At 39.7% G+C, this 23,910-nt stretch overlaps 2 protein-coding genes and 1 long non-coding RNA gene across 3 annotated transcripts in view; 1 reads left to right on the forward strand and 2 right to left on the reverse strand.

Annotated features, from left to right (window-relative positions):
* LOC146477707 (uncharacterized) overlaps positions 1-23,910 on the forward strand; it is a 545,413-nt gene that overhangs the window by 14,655 nt on the left and 506,848 nt on the right. The gene's annotated exons all lie outside the window — the stretch shown is intronic.
* Positions 8,141-21,148, reverse strand: LOC146477708 (uncharacterized). The gene is made up of 9 exons (XM_085113045.1): positions 21,026-21,148; positions 19,649-20,879; positions 19,000-19,092; positions 18,000-18,098; positions 16,896-16,988; positions 16,420-16,679; positions 14,361-14,622; positions 8,734-9,529; positions 8,141-8,144 (listed from the first exon to the last, which is right to left on the reverse strand). The coding sequence occupies exons 1-9, from the start codon at positions 21,146-21,148 to the stop codon at positions 8,141-8,143; spliced, it is 2,961 nt and encodes a 986-aa protein (XP_084969171.1).
* LOC146477709 (uncharacterized) lies at positions 8,340-11,129 on the reverse strand. Its single transcript, XM_085113047.1, has one exon. It carries the CDS (start codon positions 9,822-9,824, stop codon positions 8,340-8,342), a length of 1,485 nt encoding a protein of 494 aa, XP_084969173.1. The 5' UTR covers positions 9,825-11,129.

Here is a 23,910-nt window from a genome sequence, read left to right on the forward strand (position 1 = left end):
CGGTTGAAAATCTAATTGTCCGTTCAGCAACACTGAAATCTTACGACAAACTGTCTGAAACTGCTGGCTTTGTCAGAGAAAACCTTCAAAAACAAGTTGGATCGAAACGGGCAAATCAAAACACTGTAGAGCTTTCTGAGAGGTCAATATGTCACCCATAAAATACTTAACAATATGTAATGTATAAAATTGTTTCTGTAAGTGATGGATATAATTAAACAAAAGAAAAAGAAATATGTTTTAACCATCCAAAAAGTGGGGGTGGGGCAGGAACTTTCCACTCCCTCTGCAGCCCTGACTTTGCAATACTACAAAACTCATTCACATTTTCATCTGATAGCGGAACAAATGACACATACTGTAACATGTTCCTAATTACAGATTATTGAAATTATATGCAACCAAGTCCCTTTTTAACTTTCCATACAATATCTGAAAGCTTTTTGAGCATACCTTTAAAACCAAGAGATACAGGTCTTGGTGGCTTGGAAGTCTGAGCAGCATTGGAACGGGATCTTTTGCCCTTTGCTGGTGAGTCCATCCCCAAAGGCCCTGGAAAGGAAACAAGGAGAAAAAAGATTGGGTCACTACTCTGTCACTCTCTATCATTCTGCCACTATAAGGTAAGGTGTTGACAAGTTAATATTACAATGATTTGACAAAAAAAAGGAACGAAAGAAAGACGAATATTATTACTTCCAAAGCAATTTTAATATCCAGAGCTCGTCTGGGTTAAAGCGAACTTTTAGTCAAGTTTAATTATTAAACAATAAAGGTTCTTCCTCTAAGATTATTAATCCTGACCAAACCGGTTAAGTCAAAGGTCAATACATCGGCGAAAAATGACCACACTGTTAAAGGCATCGAAGTTGGCCAAAAAGAAATTAAAAATACGCAATATGCAGAATTTGGAGATGATACCACTGTTTTTTTGTACGAGACTGTGAGTCCGTAACCCAACTACATGTACTAAAACTCTTAGAAGAATTCAAAGTAAATTGTGGACTAGAAATTAACACCACCAAAACGGAAGCGTTATGGCTAGGTTTCAGGAGAAGCCGCGAGGAATCGCTTTATAATTTCAAATGGCCGAAGGAGGCGATGCACGCCCTTGCTGTTTACTTCTCGTATAACCAAGAACATGCCAACAAACTAAATCTTGAAGAAAAGGTTCGTAGCCTAGAAACAATACTTAACACGATTTTGTCGACATAATGATATTTATATTTAGATTTAGAACGCTTGGACAAGAAGAAATCCCACTTTGATCGGAAGAATAAAAATAATCAAAACCGTGCGCTTATCCAAGCTTATATATAGCACATGCGTACTAGGTATTCCCGAACATCTAGCGAGGAGGATCAATAGGCTTCATTTCAATTTCATTTGGGAAGGAAAAACGGCAAAAATTAAAATAAGGACGATCATTGCTGAAAGAAAACACGGTGGATTAAAGATGATGGACTTCGAAATCATGGACAAAGCTTTGAAAATCGCCTGGATTAAAAGATTAAATGAACAGAGTGACGCCTCCTGGAAAATAATTCCGGAGCAAGCCGTAAACCTATATGGCGGTCTTTCGTTTTTAACAAATTGTCATTTTGATATTAATCTACTCGACCTACAAAACATCCCTCCTTTTTATCACGTTGTACTGAAATATTGGCAAGAATTTGAACTCTTAACTACTGCCTGTGATGAAAAAACCCCAGAAAATGACATAATTTGGAATAACTTTAACATCTTAGTAGACCAAAAATCTATATTTTACAACGCTTGGTTCAAAAAAGGAATTGTGCAAGTCAAAGACTTAATTGGTAAACGAAAATCGTGACTTTTTGTCTTCAGCTGACTTTAAACGATAATTCAATGTCGATACACCATTCACGTTATACAGTACGTAATAGCCCGTGTATAAGAACCTGGGTTTTAAAAACCTGTAAGGCTAAAATTTTCATTTTAAGCCCCCTCCACATAAGAACCTATTTAGGCTAAAATTTTAAGTCAGATTCTTATCAGTGGGGTTGCTGTGAAAGTGTATAGGTAGAAACTGCTGAATTAAGATCATCATCTATTTAAAAGTAACTTGACATAACTTTTTTTTTCTTTCAAGCCTAAGTACCATGTTGTATGTCTATTGTGTTTACCATTATACTGCGTGTATTATGAGATGATATTTATAATATATATATATATATATATAGTATATTCAGATGAAATTCATATGAAAATATAAGAACCTATTTTAAGAACCTTGGTGGCCTAAATTTGCTTTAAGTACCATTCATATAAGAACCTATTTAGGCTAAACTGAAAAATTCAGGTTCTTATACACGGGCTATTACTGTACTACGGTCTCATCAGAGCTATTCCGATCAGATGCAAAAATTTAATACGAAACGCAGATCACATTGCTCAAAGCTCCACTCCTGTGACCTCGACGTCAGCAATAACTCTCTTTACTCGAATTGCATATAATGCTATTCTTTCCAAAAGTTTCGCTGCCCCAACAAACGAAAACAGAATCCTGAACTACGGGTTTACCAAAAAAAATTTTCATAATGTTTACTTACTCCCTTTCCTTGTCACAAAAGAAGCAAAGATAATCGCTTTCCAGTTCAAAATAGTTCATAACATTCTACCAACCTGCACCAGCACTGATAAGAGCCACAGCGAGAAAATCGCTTCGCAATTGAAATCTCTTGGGCACCCTTACTATACTTTGATAGCTTAGCTTTGTAATGTAGTTTTTGTTTTTTTGTTTTTGCAATAACGTATCATTGTAATCTACTGTAACCCAATTATATGTAGACGCTTGAATTCTTTATTTAAGCGCTTTATTTAAGTGCTTTGTATTCTGTATTTTTTCTGTGCTACCTAGTGTTAATAATTTAAGCGTAGTAATTATTGTCAGTACTGTAAATATTGTAAAAATTGTAAATAGTATGTTATGTAAATCAAATAAAAATTGATGCGATGCGGTTCCAGTCGATACCCACAATTTGACCCTTGCTCACCATAAAGTCTCCAGTAGCTCAGTGGTTAGAGCATCCGACTAGATCACGGAGGGTCATGGGTTCAAATCCCATCTTGGACTCGGATTTTTCTTTCCGAGTCTTCGTTTCTCCCTTATTCACATTTAAATAAATAAATAAATAAATAAATAAATAAATAAATAAATAAATAAAGGTTCTTACAAAGCATATCAGTCCCTTAGGTTTGTCGTGAGACTTTTCTTTACCATTTTTTTAGCTTCTAAAAACATTTGAAACGAGCGGAATGAAAAGCTCAGTTAATTTTTAATATGGGATTACCAGTTATTTATCGGCTTTTGAACAACCGGGCCCTGTAAATTATAAGTAATCTAGAAAAAAATATACTGGGTAAGGCTTTGCTGATGTTTCAACAACTTCAAACAGTAGCTAAGATATCCTCGAGTCAAGTGAACTTTGTATTTCTCCAAAATGCTATGTGCCTTTTAGTTGATTTTGATGTGCACATCAGCCTTCAATTCCCATTCCTGTAGTCAGACTGTGGTGTTCTAAAATCGAAGTCATTGTGTACCCATTAGCCCAATATTAGTGATTGTGAAAGCAGCTTATCTTATCTTATCTTGTCTTCTGTAATACCTAAATGATGCAAAATGAAACATCCACTGATCCTATCTAATTAAGGTGAAACATCTACACCAAGAATTAACAATGGAGACTTCATCTTACTTAGTATTTAAATTAGCAAGTTAAAATTCATAATTTTTTTTAATAAACTCAGCATGGAAAAAGTTCTCCTGAGATAATACACAACTAAAATGGAAAATTACTTTTAAAACAAGCAGTCGATGTCCTCTGTCGCTTTGGAGGTTGAGTTGCATGTGAAGTAGACCTTTTGCCCTTTCCTGAGACTTGCTTCTTGGAAGAACCTGCAACAGGAAATATTGAGTGGGTTAGAAAAGTAGAAACGTGAAGAAACACAATGTATGACCCAAATTTGGTCAACAATATCACTGTGCCATGAGCAATGATACGAGAGAAAACATTTCAATCTAACCGTTTCCAACAACAGTTCAGCTGACAATAAACTGTACATTCTGAACTTGCTTTTTCAATAGATTACAGTGTAACTTGGCATGGTTAAAATATCTGAATTATAGCAAAAGACTCAGCAGTAATAATAATGCAGAAACTGCCCATTTTAGTGTAAAATACCGTGTACATATATTTTTGCATACCAGCTTTCTTAAAGGCAAAGTAATACAGGCAGCATTTACTATTGCTTGTATTACTACAGGCCTTAATAAAGCTTGGGTGACCTTTTAACAACACTCATCATGCTAATTGCTTGTTAAAACAATTGAACAGCTGATAGTAAAACCAACCTAAATTCGCCGACGAAAATCCGAGGAAGGGGGATAAGGGAATAAAGACCCCAAAACAACAAAACAAAGGACACAAAGAGCTCCGTTTGGCACAGAGAGAGGTTTATTTGAAGAAATAGGTACAAGAAAATAAAATAAACAAGTGAAAACAATCCTATACTACTTCAAAATAAACCTCTCCGCCCACCAAACCCCAAAAGGAGCAAAAGAAAATAAATTATAATAAACTATCAAGACTAGAGAGCCGAGGTCATACGAGAGGCCACAAGTAATTTAGAGGAGTGGGACAACTCCAAATAAGATTTGTAAGCCTCTGAAGACCAAGCCCCAAAAATCTGAATAAGTTCACCAGGGACCACTGTATGAAAGGCCCAAGATGCCCCACCCCTTCGAAAGGAGTGACCGCGAAAGGAGCTAGCCTTGGGGACCCCTGCCCGTGCTAACCGTTGACGAAAACCCGACACAAACTTAGCCTTAGTAAGGGGAATAAGAGTACCCGTGGAAGATGGCAAGACAAAGGTAGGGGAGCTGGGAGGAGCAGGTATGAGAGAACACATGGTATGATACATGTGAACCGGACATGAGGGGGACCCCGGGATCCTGACCAAAGGGATGGTAAGCTTCCGTTGGCCAAACTGAATAGTTTTGGTCCAATGGAAAGTAACTAAGAGACCGTACGAAGTAGGCGAGATATCCTTTCGACATAACAAATGATTAGGATCAAAGGACTTACTCGATAAAGGCACAAGATTGGAAATACGAGCAAACAGAATCAAAGGCTCCTGTGAGCCAACTCGTGAATGCAGATGACACATAGTAATTGAAATTTAGACAGCTACGGAAACTTCCTTGAAAGCTAAAAGAAACTATATCTTTGCCCGATTATGTAACGAAAAATAACCATTCTTGTACTCTTGCATTCTGATGCGCCAATTAAAAAAAAATCACGTGTTTTTTTATTCAAAGTTCATAGAAGCACGCCATGTGCAGCTACGTCATGCAAATTCGTGTCCCCAATAGTCCGGGGCTACTGGATTTTGCGATCGGGCTAGTGGATTCTAACCATCACTTGCCCGATGGGCAAGTGAAGTTTTTTTGGGAATTAAAATTACAAAATTACTGTAGGGCAAGCCAATCTCACAAAGGGAAATCTGTTCAACAAAGTATCGCATTACATTTCATGCCCGACATAAACGCGTGAAATTTTTCCTTTGGAGTTCAGTCCACGTAGTCCTCAAGTAAAAATAATGAACTATGACAAGCTCTTGCTAAATAAGAATTATTTATCGACCGCGTCCTTTTGCTTTCCCATAAATTACCAGTTGTAAACTTCGAAAATGAAACATTTTTTCCCTTTGAAACTCTATGAATGCTGACAAGATCTTAAAGTGTTCATTTCATCAGAAATTTGCATAATTTTGTTTACGACGTCAATGATGCGTCACATGGCACGTTCCGCTTTCGCGTGAAAACTGACAAATTAAATTATTTCTAAATTAAATTATTTTTAATTCTTAAAAGAAACCGCACTCTGTAGAAAAAAACGAAAAAAACCTATAACTTTGCTCAGATTCAACGAAAAATCTCCATTCTTACACTAAAATGATTGTCAAATTATTCTCTACAGAATGAATGAGAGAATTCTGACGCGTCGTGAAAAAAATTTTCACGTTTTTTTTTTCACTAATTGAGTTTACAACCCCGGACTTTCTGAAAAACTGAAAAAACTTGTAACTTTGCTCAGATTGAATGAAAAATCTCCATTCTTGCACTAAATGATCGTCAAATTATTCTCTACATATTGAATAAGAATTTCCTGATGCGCCGTGAACAACAAATGTTCGCGTGTTTTTTTCCACTAATTGAATTTAAAACTCATTCACTGCACACGCCCGAAAGTTAACGACAAAACCGACCGACTGATCGACCAAGTCGAGAGTCAGCTATCGCTATAACTCGTTCATTGCGCTACGCGCATTCACGAGTTAAAAAAGGCAAACAGAAAGGCGGTAAGAAAAACTATATCGTCAGTAGACGAAAAATCACTAATAGCCGCCACCTCCCGCAAAATGAATGGAGTAACCGGTGGAGCGCGGATTGGACAATGGGGACTTTACGTAACCACAACGGCAACGCCAACGAAAACGTCACTTGAAAATACAAGTTCCTGTTACTTGCACTACTTTGCGCTTATTCCAATTCGTTCAACTTCTACAATGTGGTCGAACTATCCAGTAACAAAACTGGCGGGAACGGTCTTCAAGTTAGCACAGAGAATGAAAATTTACTGTCATGTACTCACGCTCACCACAAAACCTTGAATTTGGGCATTTCACGTTGTTGTTTTGCAGAGGACGGCAAAGAAATGTACCAAAATTTAAAACGCACGTGCACAGCATTGTTTAGCTCATTAAGCCTTTTCTTTATTGACGTTTTCGTTCCCCGTCGGCGTCGTGTTTGCGTAAAGTCCCTAATGTTGTGCCAGACGCGCAATACCCCGTAAAGTAACTTTTAGTTCAAATGACTGGGTGTGAGGGAAGGGTAAACCTGCGATGAAATGTAAAAACTTTACCCCACTTATGTAATTCTGAACAGATTGAGGTGTCAAAGATCTACTTAAAAACTGACAATAAAGACAGATAGTGTCTATGCTAACTGGTAAATAGTCCAACTTAAAATAAATACAGAATGACAAAAATGTTCTCCATTGAGTCAGATGATTCCGATGAGTGCCCTCAGCATATGCGGCACGGCGAGTGCGCTGCAACTCAGCACGTAGTAGGGCCAACTCCTGGCCCCAGTTGTTCAAAGGCCGGATAACTTTATCCAGTGGATAAGTCACTATCCGACAGTTTCAATCTGTGCAAAGATTTCAGTATTTCCTCTTGAACAAGCGAATATACACACCCTAACCACAGTTAAGTTTGGGAGTGTACGAAAACTTTGGACAACGTTTAATGTGAAATATATTTTAGACGCTGAAGAGTGCCTTATCCAGCGGATAAAGTTATCCAACCTTTGAACAACTGGGGCCTGAGGACAATTACACGGAATCAGTGAAACAAAAGTACTCGGCGGGTACAATAACCTCCTCTAGAGCACTAAACAAAGGCATAGCACAAAACTGGGAAGCATAGCTGTTGTCTAAATGCCAGCGAGATAACAAATCCGCTGCACGGTTCTCAGAACTACGTAAATGGGCGGCTCGCAGTTCAAACTCGTGACGAGCAGCAACGAACCAGAGTTCTCGCAGAGCAGCGGCCAGGAAAGAATCCCATGCTTTCCCCGAATTGAGCGCCTGAACCAAGGCAAAATTATCACAACGCACTAGGATGCGAAGGCCAGGCCAGTGGCGGTCCCACAAGCGTACTGCCACAAGAATGGCTAACAGTTCCAAATTGTGAATGGCCAGAGATTGCTGAAGTATGCCAGGCGGGAAAACAGCATGAAAATAATGGGTACTCGACTAGCCACCACAGCCAGTAAGGGCCTGTTCACATGGAGGTGGGGGACCCCAGGTAGGTGAGGTACCCCGCTTCGGTGGGGTTACCAATCTCTCAATACAATCTCTCTTTATTTCTTGATTGCGTTCACATGTGAAGTGGGGTACCTCACCGAGGCGGGTTGCCCGGTCAGCCGAGGCGGGTAACCCGCTTAGCTGGGGTGAGTTTTCTCCATGTGAATGCTGGAGGTGGGGTGGGGTGATGTTCATCCGGGCAATTGTCTCTGAATTCAGTACAAGCGTGGCGAGCTTTTTCGCAGATATCACCTTCAAAACATCGACAACAATGCCATTGAAGAAAGTTCTGAAGGAGTTGAAGGTGCATTTGTCGAGTCTGATAACCAAGCTGGTCTACCGGTCTTGGATGAAGGTGAAGTCGTGCCCGTAGAACAACGAAACGAAAAGTGTCTTCCATCCGCCATCTTTATTGGTATATGTACTTAGCGACCACGCGGTAGCTTTTTAAACCTCACCCCAGCGCCCCGGGGTTGCATGTGAAGGCCTGTTTTTTCTGACCCCGGGTAGATGGGGTACCTCACCTACCTGGGGTCCCCCACCTCCATGTGAACAGGCCCTAAGACAGGCATCGGTAGAGAAGATGGCATCAGGTTCAGTCCAGACACTACTCGGAATGACAGAGACACCATTATAAATGCGTAAGAATCGTAGCCACCACAAAACATCCTTTCGAAATTCGGCAGAAAGCTTGACATGATGATGGTTTTGTCTGACAGTGCGCAGTAAGGCCAACATCCGTGACAAAAACAATCGACTTTGCCGCACACATTTACAAACGAAGGCCAATTTGCCAATTAAAGACTGCAGTTGTTTCTTAGAAGCGGATTTTTTGACTGACCAGCTGTGCAAGAGAGTCTCCAATTCAAGCAGACGATCAGGCGTGACTGACATTGTCATGAGTTCTGTATCAAACAGCACACCCAAACAAGTGACGCGAGTTGAAGGTGGGACGGCTTTACTACACGACTCCTCAAGACCTAATTCCGATAACAGAAAGCCTGAAAACTGATAAGCAGCTGGAGCCTCAGATGGGAGGGACACACCAATAAAGTCATCCAAATAGCTTACCACGTCATAACCTGATTGTTCACAAATAAAACAAACCGAGCGCGTAATGCGTTGACAAGCCATGGCCGCCATCCGAAGACCCATAGGTAAAACAGTGTCAAAATAAAAGTTGCCATGCCAACAATATCCCAGCAGGTTGTAGTCCCCAGGGTCCACGGGAAATTGACGGTAGGCACGTTTGAGATCACGCTTAAATAAAAGACAACCGTGTCCATACGTGTTCACTTTAGAGGCAATGAGATCAACAGTGGGGTAATACAAGTCAAATTCCTGTCCCAGATAGGAGTGTGACGAAATCCCATCGTTAACAGAAGTACCTGGCGGCCAACTCAGATCCAAAATAATACGCCGCTCCGACGAATCAGCTTTTGGGACAGAGTTCAGTGGGGAAGTAGCAATGTCACTTGAAAACGGGTTCGAGGCAAAAGGACCAATCACAGCACCCCGTAAGATCTCAGTTGAAAGATAAGCGTCCACCGCAGTTGGATACTGTAACGCTCCCAGATGTGTGCGCGAATCTGTGACAGGGAAGGTGAAATTCTGGTAATCAATAGGCCATCCAAATTCTAGGAAATCGCAAACAATGTTATCAAAATAATGCTGGAGATACGCACGCCATTTAGTGATGTGTAAACGAGAAACAACGGCTCGCCGAGTAGAGCGAAAATTCGGGAGACCTGAAGCACGAACACATTCATGCAAGTTCAAACAATATGAAGTATAATCAACCATGAACAAGTCATCTGAAGATTGTTCCTGCGCACCCCAGTCCACCCGGAGGGGAAGATTGTCAGGAACCAGTGATGGCGATATCGATGAAGATCGCAAGGAGACGTTCTCACGCGCGCCCATAACATCCATGGGAAAATTGTCGTGAGACCAAGAGAAGACTTCCCCCTCCGGGTCAGGAAGCGAGGAAGGTGAAGAGAGCAAAAAGTCAGTTAAAATGTCAAAGCTGTATTCATCAAAATCGGGTAGTCATTCCTCAGAAGGTTTTGGGGAAGACGAATCTGCAGGCTGTAACGGACAAGTAGAAGATGATTCTGGATGGCGAGGCCTGTAGTAATACAAGTTTTTATTGCAAACGAAGTGCAAAGCAATGGATAAAACATTGGAGCAACATCCCTGAAGGGATGTCCTTCCTGAAGGAATTCAAGGTCTCATTCTGTGATTTTGTGGTTCATTGACGCATTTATTATCTGCAAAAAAGCCTAATGTGTTGAGCAACCAAATTGGGTAGACTGGTGCAATTCACATTTTAATGGTCAGTGGCTTTGGGGGGTTCATCCAAAATCTCAATACTATTCTCAATGATTGTAGACTGGCTGAACTCCACAAGTATATCCTTGTCAGTTGGAGGCACAGCATCAAAACTAACTGAGATTGAGACCTGAGTGATCTCTAAATCTTCAAAGGCTCGAGTTATCGGGGATCAGTTGCACCCAAGAGAGCCAACCAGACGTAGTCAATCGATAAACCAATAATCGATAACAATCAATAGCAATCGATATCAATCTTCGATTGATATCGATTTCCGATACCACTCGATAGAAATTGATAAAGAAAAAAAGTTGTGAGTTCGATTGATATCGATTTCCGATGAAAATCGATAAGGATTGGTTTATCGATTGTTATTGACTACCGATTTTTATCGGAAACTATTTTTGTGAATTTCTACAAGTTAAAGATTGACACGATGTATTTTCTATGGTTTTATTGAATCATTCAATCGTAGATATGCAATGCAAATATCAACAAGCTGATACTAAAAGAACAAGAACAATAACAGAAATAATTTGGTATTTTTATCAATGTTAAGCTTCAGCGCGGTAGCCAAGTATAAGTACGGCACCTTATTCAAAAAGATAGAAGCGTTCGGGAGGGCTACAATGTCCGTGCATATATAGGATCGAGTTGGACTTAAATCTACGCGAGAACGCCATAAAGGAGATACAAGATGCAATCGACAGCGCTGGGATGAATGGCCAAGTTATAATATTTTAAAACCCCAAACCAAGAACTACTTGCTGAAATAATAAATATGTTTTACCATTTGAACGCGGGTCTCGTGTTGTTTACTAAATAGTAACGCCATCTTTGAAACGATACTCCTCCAGGGACTCCTTGGGATTAGTGATTTTTATCGATTACTGTCGATTGCTATCGATTATTTAACAATTATTCCATGAGCGCGCGTTGGATATGAGATGGTAAATAGCCAACGAGGCGCGAAGCGCCGAGTTGGCTATAACTAATCTCATATCCAACAAGCGCGAATGGAATAATTGTTTTATTAAATTCTCCACGTTTGGACATTGCTGTTGAAGTTTACTGAATTTTTTTATTTTAAAAAAAAATTTCTTTCAAATTTAAACGACCGGATGTTGAGACAACCTCCGACCAAAGCGCGCGAAACCTAATGATCACATGACACGCGCAGCGCTTTGCAAACGGAGTTGAATGAAAAATCGAAAGCGAAGAAAATCGGACACAGTCGGACATCTAAAATTCAAGAAACGTTTAAATGTACGAATTATAACCTTTCTGAGACTAGCATTCAAATGCTTTTAAAGTTCCAGCTCATCGAGAAGCGTAATAGTTGTGCACATTTGAGCAAATGTTCTGCTGTGTGGTGCCGAGCGAAGGAAGAGATCAAGGCAAGGACGGCTTTTTTTTTATCATACTGAACTGAATTCCTCGCGGACGATTTAAAACACTTCAGGCAAGTCCTGGTGTACGAGGTACAACCTCACTGAGACAAGCATTCAGTGCAAGTTTTTAAACTTCAAGGTTATTGAGAAGCGTAAGAGCTGTGCATATTAGTGCAAATGTTTTGCTGAGTGGTGCCGAGCGACGGAAACGAACATTATGGCCGCCGCTCGTACGGATTTCATAGATGAACCATCTGAAGTCCTCGTAAATTCGTAAAAACATAAAGGCAGGCATGAAGCTCTTCCTGAGAAATTTCTTCGATTGGCTTTAGCCTCTTACCGCCAGGATTTGCAAGCCATCCTGACATTTTTGAAGGTAACCGGTTGTTATTGTTGTTGTTATGTGATCTAAAAAATCGTAAAATCTTGCAATTTTGAAGATTTTAAAGGAAACTTCAGAGATACGTACCAGTAAATAGTGCCATACCGAACTTTGTGCCTTTTATTGTTGTTATATTGAGATGGCATTGCTTGGTATTTCTTTCTTTTCCTTTTTTTTTTTTTTTTTTACTACATTTTTCCGAAGAAACTTTTGCTTCCCGCCGAAAACAAAATTTAGCTTGGCTTTCGTTTTCCATATAAGGTCAAACTACGGTATATGAGCTGATAACCGAGATTTAGTGGACCAATCAGAACGCTAGAAATGCAATATCCGAGGCTGAGAATTTAATAATATCCTATATCTCAATTGATAACAATCGATAATAAATTTTTTCTGTGATTTCGATTGTTATCAATTACCGATTTCAATCGATATCAATGATATCGATTGATATCGATGGTATCGATTGAATTCCGATATCGATTTCTATCGATTGACTTCGCCTGGAACCAACAACTGATTTGAGTTCGCTGGAGTTTTGAGTTTTTGAGAAATTGGGGGTACTTAGCTTTAATCTGGCATATTGTTTGAGTGAAGCAAATGCAAAGAAGAACCTCTCAGGTTTGAAAAACAGGATTGCATTGTATTGCTGTATGTTTAGGGTTTTTTTATGTGGCTAAATGTAATTTCAGCAAAGTTAGGTTCAAGCCAATGCGGTCAGCAGTCTTGTTTGTGGCAGTGCGTGATCTTTGGGGCGGTCCATCAAGGCAGGTTCATGTTGCGCAATATATTTAGCTTGCAATTTTTCTGATCGTTGTGGATTCTTGCCCCTCCACTCCCACCCTCATTTTGGCTAGAGGATTCCAGGTAAGTATTGTTTGTATTAAATTTTTCAGTGTGACGGTGCCTGGTGGGGCTGCGGCATGCCTCAATCATGTGAGCCCCCCCCCCCCCCCCCCCCCCCACTGACTTTCCAGGCACCAGTTTGCTAAGCTCATCTATTGGCGATGAGTTTAAGTTTGTTTTGTTTTGTTTTCCTTTTTTTTTTCTTTAATAGGTAGCTTGGCTTGTCACCTACCTTCTGTTCCACTTGTCAGATGAGTTCGAGAGGCTGTAGGGAAAGGAAGCTGACTGTAACCTGCTACTGAAGACTGACTTCCACCAGAAAAACCTTCAGAGGGGAATAAATAATTTTTTTTGTAATATTAAGAAGCACAATACATCAACTTACAGTGATTTCAGTAAAAAACAATAATACTTACAGCTGTATTCTTATTGCAGAGACAGCAGTCTGCAATATTTAAATCAATGCAGGAACAAAAGGTCATTAACAAATATAACTGATAGCTTCCTTGTGTTTCCCACCTACCTCGTGTTCCACTTGTCAGATGAGTTTGAGAGGCTGCAGGGAAAGGAAGCTGACTGTTAACTGCTACTGAAGACTGACCTCCAATAGAAAAACCTTCAGAGGGGAAAATTACAATAAGCAAAAATTAAATACACAAAATAGCATCTCAAGAGTTCAAGTTGCAAAAGTTTGAGATCTGAGTTGCTACTTCCAAAATCCAACATCCTGAAGCTGTCATTTAATATGAGATTAGGATTGTGAAAATTTGACATCAGTGCGTTGTGAGAATGTAACATCTGAATTGCAAAAATCTGACATTCAAGTACAATCCTCCCAGGCCCTCATACATGTACATGTAATTACGTCTATCTGAGAGTTTGTGCCTCATCAGGGGTTCCAAACACACAAGACAATAATAGCATGAGGCTGCAGTTCATCGGCTTCTCATTTTTGGAACCCCTTCTAAGGCACTCACCCTGCGATGATCTGTCTTTGTTTCTCACAACAAAAATATTAGGGTGACTGTTATCAAAATGAGACGACAGTTACCATCAAATTTTTGTAGAGTCAGCAAGCATGAAATAATTTTTATGAAAGTAACAACATTTTTCTTTTGTTTCTTGAAATGTAATTTATATTAGTGGTGAAAAAAAATGTTTCGGATCAATCTTCATCCATCTTCAGTACAAAAAGTATAGTACAGTATAGCTAATTAAAACATGACAATAAATATAGAGCAAACAACCAATTACAATGTGACAAGAAATTATAAATTAAAGTAAAACTATAGCTAATTATGGCGTGATGATGACAAAGGAACAACAAAAAATACATACCAAGTAGACAAACAAAACTAAATAGATGTTATAATAGCGATTTAGTTTTGTTTGCCTATTTAGTATGTATTTCCTGTTCAGTACCTTTGTCATTAATAATAATTATTGTTAGTTAGTTGCTATATTTTCACTTTTCTTGAAAACCAAAAATTAAAGTAAGTCCATATTAACTTCCTCTACCTGTTTTGGGTCGCAGGCTGACATAGTGATGTTCATGCAGGTGTCCCAACACAAGCTGGCTGCTGCTGCTAACATCATGTTCTGGGTGGATAGTTAAGTCATGTGACAGACTGCTGATCACGTGAATGCATGTTTTAAAGCAGTTTGCTGCAGCATGGAGAATGACGTGGTCACCCCATGTCCCATCTACTGCCATGTTTCTAAGGTAATCAGGCCAAGACTGATGTCCATGTACAAAGTTAAACAGTTCTGTCCCATCTTGCTGCAAAAGAAGAACATAACAATAATATTATTAACAAAAAAAATGTCAAAGTACATTGTGCCACCTCATCCAATGATCAACTGGAGGGTAAAGCTTTTCACTAAATTAACCATTGCATCGATCTGCAACAAACCAAATAATACCAAAACATGTTAACTGTTCCATAATTTAATTAATCCAATAAGTTTTGCATTCAGTTGTTAATGAATAACTGAAGCATCAGATACAATGGAATTTCAGAGCTTTGCTTGGCTTTAAGCACAGGGGGCCCACACAAACTATGTGACCGTTTGTATTTTGAATTTATAGAGGCAATGTATGGGAATATCGAAAATCCTCGTATTATCGTACTAGATTGCGATAGATATTCTCATTTAACATCAAAATAAACGTAGTTTTACCTTAAATGTTGTGTGTTGTCGTTCCTGAGGTTGAAGACGGCGATTTTAGCCATTTGAAGGGTTCGGCATTGAACGTTCACTCGAGCGTAATAGAAGAGTGAGAAGGGAGGAAAACTTGTTTTGAAAGGGTTCCAGCGCCGGAGCGATTTTTCCCCAAAAAAACGCATCGCTCCGATTTCAAACTTCACAGCATAAAGGTCAAAAGATTTTCGATTCTTCTCGTACCTTCCAATCGAAAATCCATCCAAACGGCCCGGAGCTAGTCCTCGAAGAAAATCAAAATCCCACAGTATTCGAGCGGCTGGAATGCGTAGCAAAATTCTTACGTGCCATTGTCTAACGTCGTCCAATCAGAAAGGGGCAATCAGCGGGACTGTTTGACACTGGCACGTAAGAATTTTGCTACGCATTCCAGCCGCTCGAATACTGTGGGATTTTGATTTTCTTCGAGGACTAGCTCCGGGCCGTTTGGATGGATTTTCGATTGGAAGGTACGAGAAGAATCGAAAATCTTTTGACCTTTATGCTGTGAAGTTTGAAATCGGAGTGATGCGTTTTTTTTGGGAAAAATCGCTCCGGCGCTGGAACCCTTTTAAAACAAGTTTTCCTCCCTTGTCTCTCTTCTATTACGCTCGAGTGAACGTTCAACGCCGAACCCTTCAAATGGCTAAAATCGCCGTCTTCAACCTCAGGAACGACAACACACAACATTTAAGGTAAAACTACGTTTATTTTGATGTTAAATGAGAATATCTATCGCAATCTAGTACGATAATACGAGGATTTTCGATATTCCCATACATTGCCTCTATAAATTCAAAATACAAACGGTCACATAGTTTGTGTGGGCCCCCTGTGCTTTAAGCATCCACAATGATGTCAGCCCTTGAGTAATGTACCAACTGTCCAAGAAATAGCAACCATTTAAGAATTGACTTTTGCCTTTTCTTGCAAAATAAAATCAGTAAGATATGAACCAACAATTTTTAAAGTTTTATCTTGATAGAGGTATTTTTCAGTCAGTGAAACAGGCATATCGTACTCGGAAAAAGAAAATCTGAATTCTTCCCCCTAACAGAGCTGAACTTTTGATCTTCCATTTGGATGTTATAGAACTCAGCTACAGGAGACTTGCGGGAGCTAAGATGATTTAACTACATTCGTACAGTGACAAACATCTGCATACTGCTAGAATTTGAATGTGATATTAATTATTATGTTTATTGTGATGAATTCATGATAGAGGTATATTTTTCAGTCAGCCACTTTGGCAGAATATTGTACTCGAAAGAGAAACTCCAATTTCTCCCATTTTATTGCTTTCCTGGATTTGTATAACCATGAAATGAAACCAAACTCACTTGTTAGACATTACCAACACTACATTGTAACTTACCAGTGTAGGGTTCTCCTTGAGGTATTGGACTATGCACTGCCTCAATGCTTCATGAGAGATTTGGATTCCTTTCACCAGGTCCAGTTGTTCTGATAATGCATAAAACATGCAATTTCCTGATCCCTTGTTATCAGAGATTATCAAGCCTTTGTCTGAAGCAATTTTCTTTAACTCTCCAAGAAGATGTGTGTTGCCGATGATCTTGCCTGCATCATGTCGCATTTGCTCAAGACCACGGAAAATTTGTTCAGCTGTCATAACTAAAACCAGCAATAAAAGGAATAACAAGTGTATTTCCACGAATCCTATAATTATAATATTTATAGTGTATACATTAGTATCAAAAATCTAAAATTTAATATTATTTAACAAGGCAACAAGACATATGCAACTAAAAGTTTTTGCAAATGTTACATGTTCATGTTGACAAATTGTTGTAAGTGATTGTTGTCATTAGAAAACTAGTTCCCACCTACCTTCTGTTTCACTTGTCAGATGAGTTTGAGAGGCTGCAGGGAAAGGAAGCTGGCTGTTAACTGCTACTGAAGACTGACTTCTAACAGAAAAACCTTCAGAGGGGAGAATTGTAAATGAGCAAAATTAGCCAACAAAGCATCTTAGGAGGGTAACGATACACAGTGCTTGAAGTGGCAACATCTCAATAATATACATTGCTGTACAAAATGTACTGGACTTTATTAGCATTTCAGACCACAATCAGCAGACCAATGGATTAACATTCTTTACCAAATCAATTTAGGAATACAGTAATATAAGGTAGCTTGCACAGCCATCAGACAAACAGTGTATGGACTGCATTATCACCATTATGATAATAATAATAATAATAATAATTTAAAAGCATGGTGAGAATAGAAATACATGTATGTCCTGTGGCATTAATAATAATATTAACAGAAGATATTCAATGGATAAATTTGCATGATTTTTTAGAGGCCGACTCCCCTTTCTGTGATCATTTCATGAATTGAACTCTCCTTTAGAGACTGAAGACTAACTTCCACCAGAAAAACCTTTAGAGGGGAAAATTGCAATTATAACAAAATTACACAACATAGCACTTTTATTTTCAGAGTGGATGTACAACAAGACAGCAGCATGCAGCAGGTACACAAATGCAAGGAGAAAAAGCCACATACATGTAAGTACACCACTTGCATAAAAACTGATTATTGTTTAACGATCGACACACCAAGACAGCTGACAACTGAAGGGTTGAGAGCATATAATCGCCCAAAGGACTTTTCAGATCACTTTTTCTTGTTTTAGCTCAGATTCACCGGGGTTTTTTTTTTTACGAGGCCTTGAATTCCTTCAGGAAACTTTGCTCAATGTTTTATCTGCTGCTTTGCCGCACAATTTACAAAGCAGCAGATAAAATATTGGAGCATCATTCCCTGAACGAATTCAAGTCCACATGAGAAAATTGCAGCCAATCTTAACCTAAACAACAAAAAGTGATCTCAAAAGTCATTTGGGTTGATTATGCTGTCAGCCCTTCAATTTTTGCAAATGTTACCAATAGCGTTGATGAAATAAAACTAAATGTTTACACCTACTTTCAGTTCCACTTCTTAGATGAGTCTGAGACGTGACAGGGAAGGTGACAGGAAGCTGACTGTAACCTGCTCCTGAAGACTGACTTCCAACAGAATGACCTTTAGAGGAGAAAATTGTGATATTAAGGTGGAACTATACATCACCAGTGATTTCAGTAAAAAACAATTTCACAGATAGCTGGCAGTCTGCAACATTTACATAAATGCAGGAACAAAGGTTAAGGTTACCCGATACCTTCAGAGGTGTCTTCAGAGGTGTCTCGCGTCCAAGCGATGTAACGTGTCCAGTTTAAACTGTAGATACTTGAACCCTTATATCAAATTAAAGCTTATAGAACTGGCTATCCAACTAAACCAAGAATTTTGAAATAAAATGAATTGCCGAATTTTTAGCGCTGTTTTCTCGAATAATTTTTTTTCACTTGGAGGAGCCACTTCAAAGAGCTAGAACTCAAAAGGAATTTGTTCGTTTGCCTTCAAATTTGGACAGTAGCTAGTTTAACATATAAACAACAAAAACGTGTCTGCGAATTTTTTCTTTCGAAATATTTTTTCTCCAAGAGAGATTTTTGTATGATTACCCAACATTTTTTTCATCCTATTTAGAAAATGCTCTATAACTTTTCACTGCGATTGAATATGGCAAAACGCAGACACGTTTTTTAGCGCTTTGGGTCCGGAAACTGAGGAGCAAATTAAATTAGCAAAAAACAAAATTCACTTTGACTTGTAGCTTTAAAAAGGTGATTCGGACGCTCGCAATTAGAGGTCATGAAAAATTCGACAATTCATTTTATTTCAAAATTCTTGGTATAGTTTGATAGCCAGCTCTATAAGCTTTAATTTGATATAGGGGTTTAGGTATCTACAGTTTAAACTGGACGCGCTACATCGCTTAAACGCGTGACACCTCTGAAGGTATCGGGTAACCTTAATGACTTTTGCAGATGCTACGTGATAGCTTCCTTGTAACTGTTTTGATAAAGTGATTCATGCCTACCTTTTGTTCCACTTGTCAGATGAGTTTGAGAGGCTGCAGGGAAAGGAGGCTGATTGTAACCTGCTACTGAAGACTGACTTCCATCAGAAAAACCTTCAGAGGGAAATATTGTAATAAGCAAAGTTATACAACATAGCATCTTAGGAGTGTAAAGATACACAGTGCTTGAATCAGTAACATCAACATACAGTGCTGTACATCATGTATTGGCCTTTATTAGTACATTATACCCCAGACCACTATCACAGACCATTGCATTATTATTCTTTACCAATTCAAAGCATGCAATAATATGGGGAAGCTTGCTAACGTTCCATCCAACATCCAAGTTGTGAAAATTTGTCCTCTGAGTTGTTACTTCCAAAATCTAACATTTAAGTAGTTTGATCTGATAGTAGGACTGTGATATTAGGACTGTGAAAATTTGACATCAGTGACATGTGAGAATGTAACATCTGAGTTGAAAAATCTGGCATTCAAATACAATCCTCCAAAGCCCTCACACATGTAAGTCTCATACGTTAAGCCAGTAAACTTTTGTCAGTAAACGATACTCGGGAGGCACCTTCACTTAAAAGGGCTTTGTAAATCTGGTCTTTTTATACCACAGGGCACATCAGCCATTATTAATCCAACAAAGGAATTTTACCTGAAGTGATGTCCACCATTCTTTGCACAAGTGACCTGCATTGCTCCTCCCAGTTGTAAACCTTTGCATACTCTTCACAGACATACTTCATTTCCACAAGTCGTACATTTCTTCTTTTCTGACGGACACTCCTGATTGCCTCAGCCCACCTGTTAGGATCGTCTGAATCCACTACACAGTTTGAACCAAGAGGCACATTCTTAAGAGCTTCTCCAAGACCAGAGCTACCACTTACAAGCACAGGAAGACCAGCAGATAGAGCTTCAAGAGCTGGCAGACCAAACCCCTCGGATCTTGAAGGCATTATAGCAAGATCTACCTCACAAAACTGCTCAGCCAACTTCTCTCTTTCTTTGAAACCACGTACAACAAGTTGATCACGGGAAATGCCTTGCTGGAGCAACATTTCTGCTACTTGCTGCTCTCTTCCACTTTGTACTCCAACAACCTTCAGTTTGTAGGGTTGTGCTATGTCTTTCAACTTTGCAATTGCCTGAGCAGCAATGTCATAACCTTTCAGCTGCAAGTCTTCACTGTCACCACTCCCTAGCAACAGAACAGAAAATGTTCTTCTTTCTTCAGGAGCTTGCTTTACATCTGCAAACTCAGAGAAGATGCCTGGGGTGAGGTTGAGAACATTTTCATCTTTCTGAAAGGGTCGCAGATATCCTGAGAAAGCTTCCGCCAGCTTGGGTCCAACTGCTACAACTTGGTCAGACAATTCACAGAGTTTGACTTCTAACTTGTGCTTTTCCTCTCCTTTAGAAACAGCATCTGCAACATTTTTGAACATTCCAAGTTCTTCAGGGTCGGTATGGAGGACCTGAACCCATTTACAGTCATGGTGGGGTTTAATGACTTGTACTTGTTTACCAAGCTGAACTCCATGGCCTATCACACAGTCCATAACATGACCTTTTGGAATAGTTGCCAACCAATCAACTGGGTCATAACCAGGCATTTCTTCCGCCTGAAGAAGATGGACATTGTGACCAGCAGCAACTCTTTTATCCTTTTCACTGCATTCAGGGAGATAGACACTGACTTGCACATCAGGGAACTTTGCCAACTGAATGGCAAGCTCTCTATTGATGGTTGACACACCTCCTTTTGTTGACCTCCATTCACTGCTTAGAAGAGTCACTCTCAATGATCTTCTTGAGGACAAACTTGGGGCTTCCCCTTCATGACCTGCCTGTGATGTAGAGGCTATGTTAAGAAAGGACGACTCCTAAAAATTTAAATATTAAGACAAATTAATTATTTGCTGAAGAGCTGTCATGCAGCTGGGTGTTTCCTTCTCAACTCAATTAGTAAAGGCAAAGGTTTATAATAAGCAAATGATGGACAAATTGAAGGGCTGAGAGCATAACTGACCCTCTCTCCTCCGCAGAGGTTCAATAGGGTGTAATGTGTATCCGCTGAACGAAATGAGTGCAGTGAGTGCAGGCGCAAAAGCTGAGAGGGATTGACTTGGCGGCGAACCTCTGCCAGAAGCATGTTGTTTTCTTGTACATCGATAGATTTCTCGGTCATCTCTAAATTTTACAGTTTCATTCTTGGTGGAAGTCAGCATTTACTTTGTCTCTACAGTTTGCGGTCGCTAATTTTAAGGTGAGATTTCACAATTTCGAGGAAAAAGCAAAATCGTTTGTATTCGAAGCCCCCCTTGAAACCCGTGGAGAGTGGACTTAGTACATTTCGCTTCGTGAAAGTCAACAATAGTCACAAAAAAATAATTGCTTTTTCTGGGCTTGAAAGGCCTTTTAGCCTTTTATAACCTTATCACAGTAAATAACAAGCTTCCCGTGAGAACTAAATGCTAATTAAATCACCGAAAGATCATTATAACTTCTTCTGATTAAACTTGTTTACAAGATAAAAATATCAAGTTTGGTCGTTTCGGAGTATAGAAAAAAATACGCTTTGATTAAAACATTACGCTTACTTGCTCTAGTCTCTTTTAAGGCTGAATTGACAGTTTTTGTTTGGTCCCAGCTGGCAGAAATTTCCCCAATAAATCATTTCTTTGCATGCACTCTTTTATCTCCACATGATCGCCGCACGTGTAACTTGAATTTCATTCAAGGCATCACAGCAAAATAAAAGCATTTTCTTAACAGCCATCATGAGAGGAACAAACTTTCCCCGATTTCTAAGCATGTAGGTAAGTTTTCGTGAGTAAATCTCCCACATCGCGCAACATGACAATTTCACAAACACCCGCCATTTTCATGACATAAGGACGCACACCACCCTAGTTACAAAATGACTCCCCCGGATCGCAGCCATATTGGGCGTGGTTTCTGGCAGAGGCTCTCGCCGTCGCCTTCCACGGAATTTTATGCCTGCACTCACTTTTCTCAGCGGAGCCTCTGCGGAGGAGAGAGTAACCGACCTACATTGAATTTTAGCCTGGTTTTCGATTTTGCTCAGATTTGTCGGAATTTTTGCTCTTCCTGGTTTTGAAAACATTTCGTGGTTTTACAATCGTGGACAAAACTCCTTGAGAAAACCAATCATGAACAGCACAAAAACCACTTGCTTACTACTTCTCTCTGGTTAATTCTACAACAGAACTTTACTTCTCTCTCCCACCCCCTCCCCCTATGCAATGACAACTGAAACACAGACAGCCAAAAAACCACTCAGACACTAACTGTTTCTCCCTTCTTAATACTACCACAGTTATTTCTTCCTTCCTCCCCCCTCCCCCTTATGCAATGTTGATGTGGGAAGTGATGCTTGCCAGAAAACTCTTTGTGACCCAGAAAACAACATTGAATGGGGGGGGGGGGGGGGGGGGAATGTGGTGGTTTGCTTGTTTACCAGTGAACGTGCTTGGAAGGGTAATTTTGTTATAGATTTGGTCCACTCCCGTCGGACTCATCGGTTTCCAACTTTTGGGTAGGCTGAAAGTTTCCACAACAGTTACTTCTCCCTCCCCCCTCCCCCTTATGCAATGTTGATGAGGGAAGTGATGCTTGCCAGGAAACTGTTCGTGACCCAAAAGACAACATTGAGTCAGGGGGAGGGGGAAGGGGATTTGGTAGTTTTCTTGTCTACAAGTGAACGCGCTTGGAAGGCAAATTTTTTTTTATAGGTTTTGTCCACGTCAGACTCGTTTTCCAAATTATCGGTAGCCTAAAAGTTTCCACTGTCCACGAGCCCTGTTTAGTCGCACCAGTTGTTGTTTCTATAGGTAACGTTTGAGGTGATATCATGGTTTGCTTTTGCGGGTTGTAACAAGCCCAAAATAGATCAAGGCAGTCGGGATAAACAACTTGCGTATCATACTGGCTAGTTGGTTTCGCTTTTGTTTAGTGAAGTTTGTAAACGCACAACATCTATGGATCTTTTGAAAAGTTATGAAATTGACGAATGCAGTTCACAGGAACTGGTCAAAATGTTGTCCAAAGAATCCCTCCTTGGTAGTGATGAATGTGCCATGGCTAATTTTTCAATTCGATTATCAAATCCCGCGGGAGCATCAGAGACTGGACAATGGTTTTTAATCGAATTGCAGTTCACATGCAAAAGTTTGGACAAATCCGAGCTACATTGAAAAATGGGCTGAAATTCGACATAGGTCGGTTATGCTCCCAGCCCTTCAATTGAATATATGAATATTATATTCATATATTCATTTGGTCAACCCCGTAGGAAATAGCTCATAATTATTGAATATATGAATATTATATTCATATATTCATTTGGTCAACCCCGTAGGGAATAGCTCATATGAAGGTCTGAGAGCATAACCGACTTATGTCGACTTTTAGAGCGGCTTTAGATTTCCCTCGGATTTGTCCGAATTTTGGCTCTCCCTGGTTTTGAAAACATTTCGCGGTTTTACAATCGTGGACAAAACTCCTTGACAAAACCAAACACGAACAGAACAAAAGTCACTTGCTTACTTCTCCCTCCCACCCCCTCCCCCTATGCAATGACAGCCGAACACAGACAGGCAAAAAACCACTCACTTACTGTTTCTCCTTTCATAATTCTACCACAGTTACTTCTCCCTCCCCCCCTCCCCCTTATGCAATGTTGATGAGGGAAGTGATGCTTGCCAGGAAACTGTTCGTGACCCAAAAGACAACATTGAGTCAGGGGGAGGGGGAAGGGAATTTGGTAGTTTTCTTGTCTACAAGTGAACGCGCTTAGAAGGCAAATTTTTTTTATAGGTTTTGTCCACGTCAGACTTGTGGTCAGACTCGTTTTCCAAATTATCGGTAGCCTAAAAGTTTCCACTGTCCACG

This window comes from Pavona decussata, unplaced genomic scaffold (assembly GCF_977016875.1).
Source record: "Pavona decussata unplaced genomic scaffold, jaPavDecu1.1 SCAFFOLD_69, whole genome shotgun sequence".
NCBI classification, from domain to species: domain Eukaryota; kingdom Metazoa; phylum Cnidaria; class Anthozoa; order Scleractinia; family Agariciidae; genus Pavona; species Pavona decussata.

What these genes read in the sequence shown, in the direction of transcription:
- LOC146477708 (XM_085113045.1), bottom strand. Translation starts at nt 21,148, where the DNA reads ATGCTTCTGGCAGAGGTTCGCCGCCAAGTCAATCCCTCTCAGCTTTTG. An exon ending in TCTGACAAGTGAAACAGAAG is followed by an intron (nt 16,680 to 16,895) that starts GTAGGTGGGAAC and finishes TGCTGGTTTTAG; the next exon opens with TTATGACAGCTGAACAAATT. An exon ending in TCAAGGAGAACCCTACACTG is followed by an intron (nt 14,623 to 16,419) that starts GTAAGTTACAAT and finishes CTTCTTTTGCAG; the next exon opens with CAAGATGGGACAGAACTGTT.
- LOC146477709 (XM_085113047.1), bottom strand. Translation starts at nt 9,824, where the DNA reads ATGGATGTTATGGGCGCGCGTGAGAACGTCTCCTTGCGATCTTCATCG.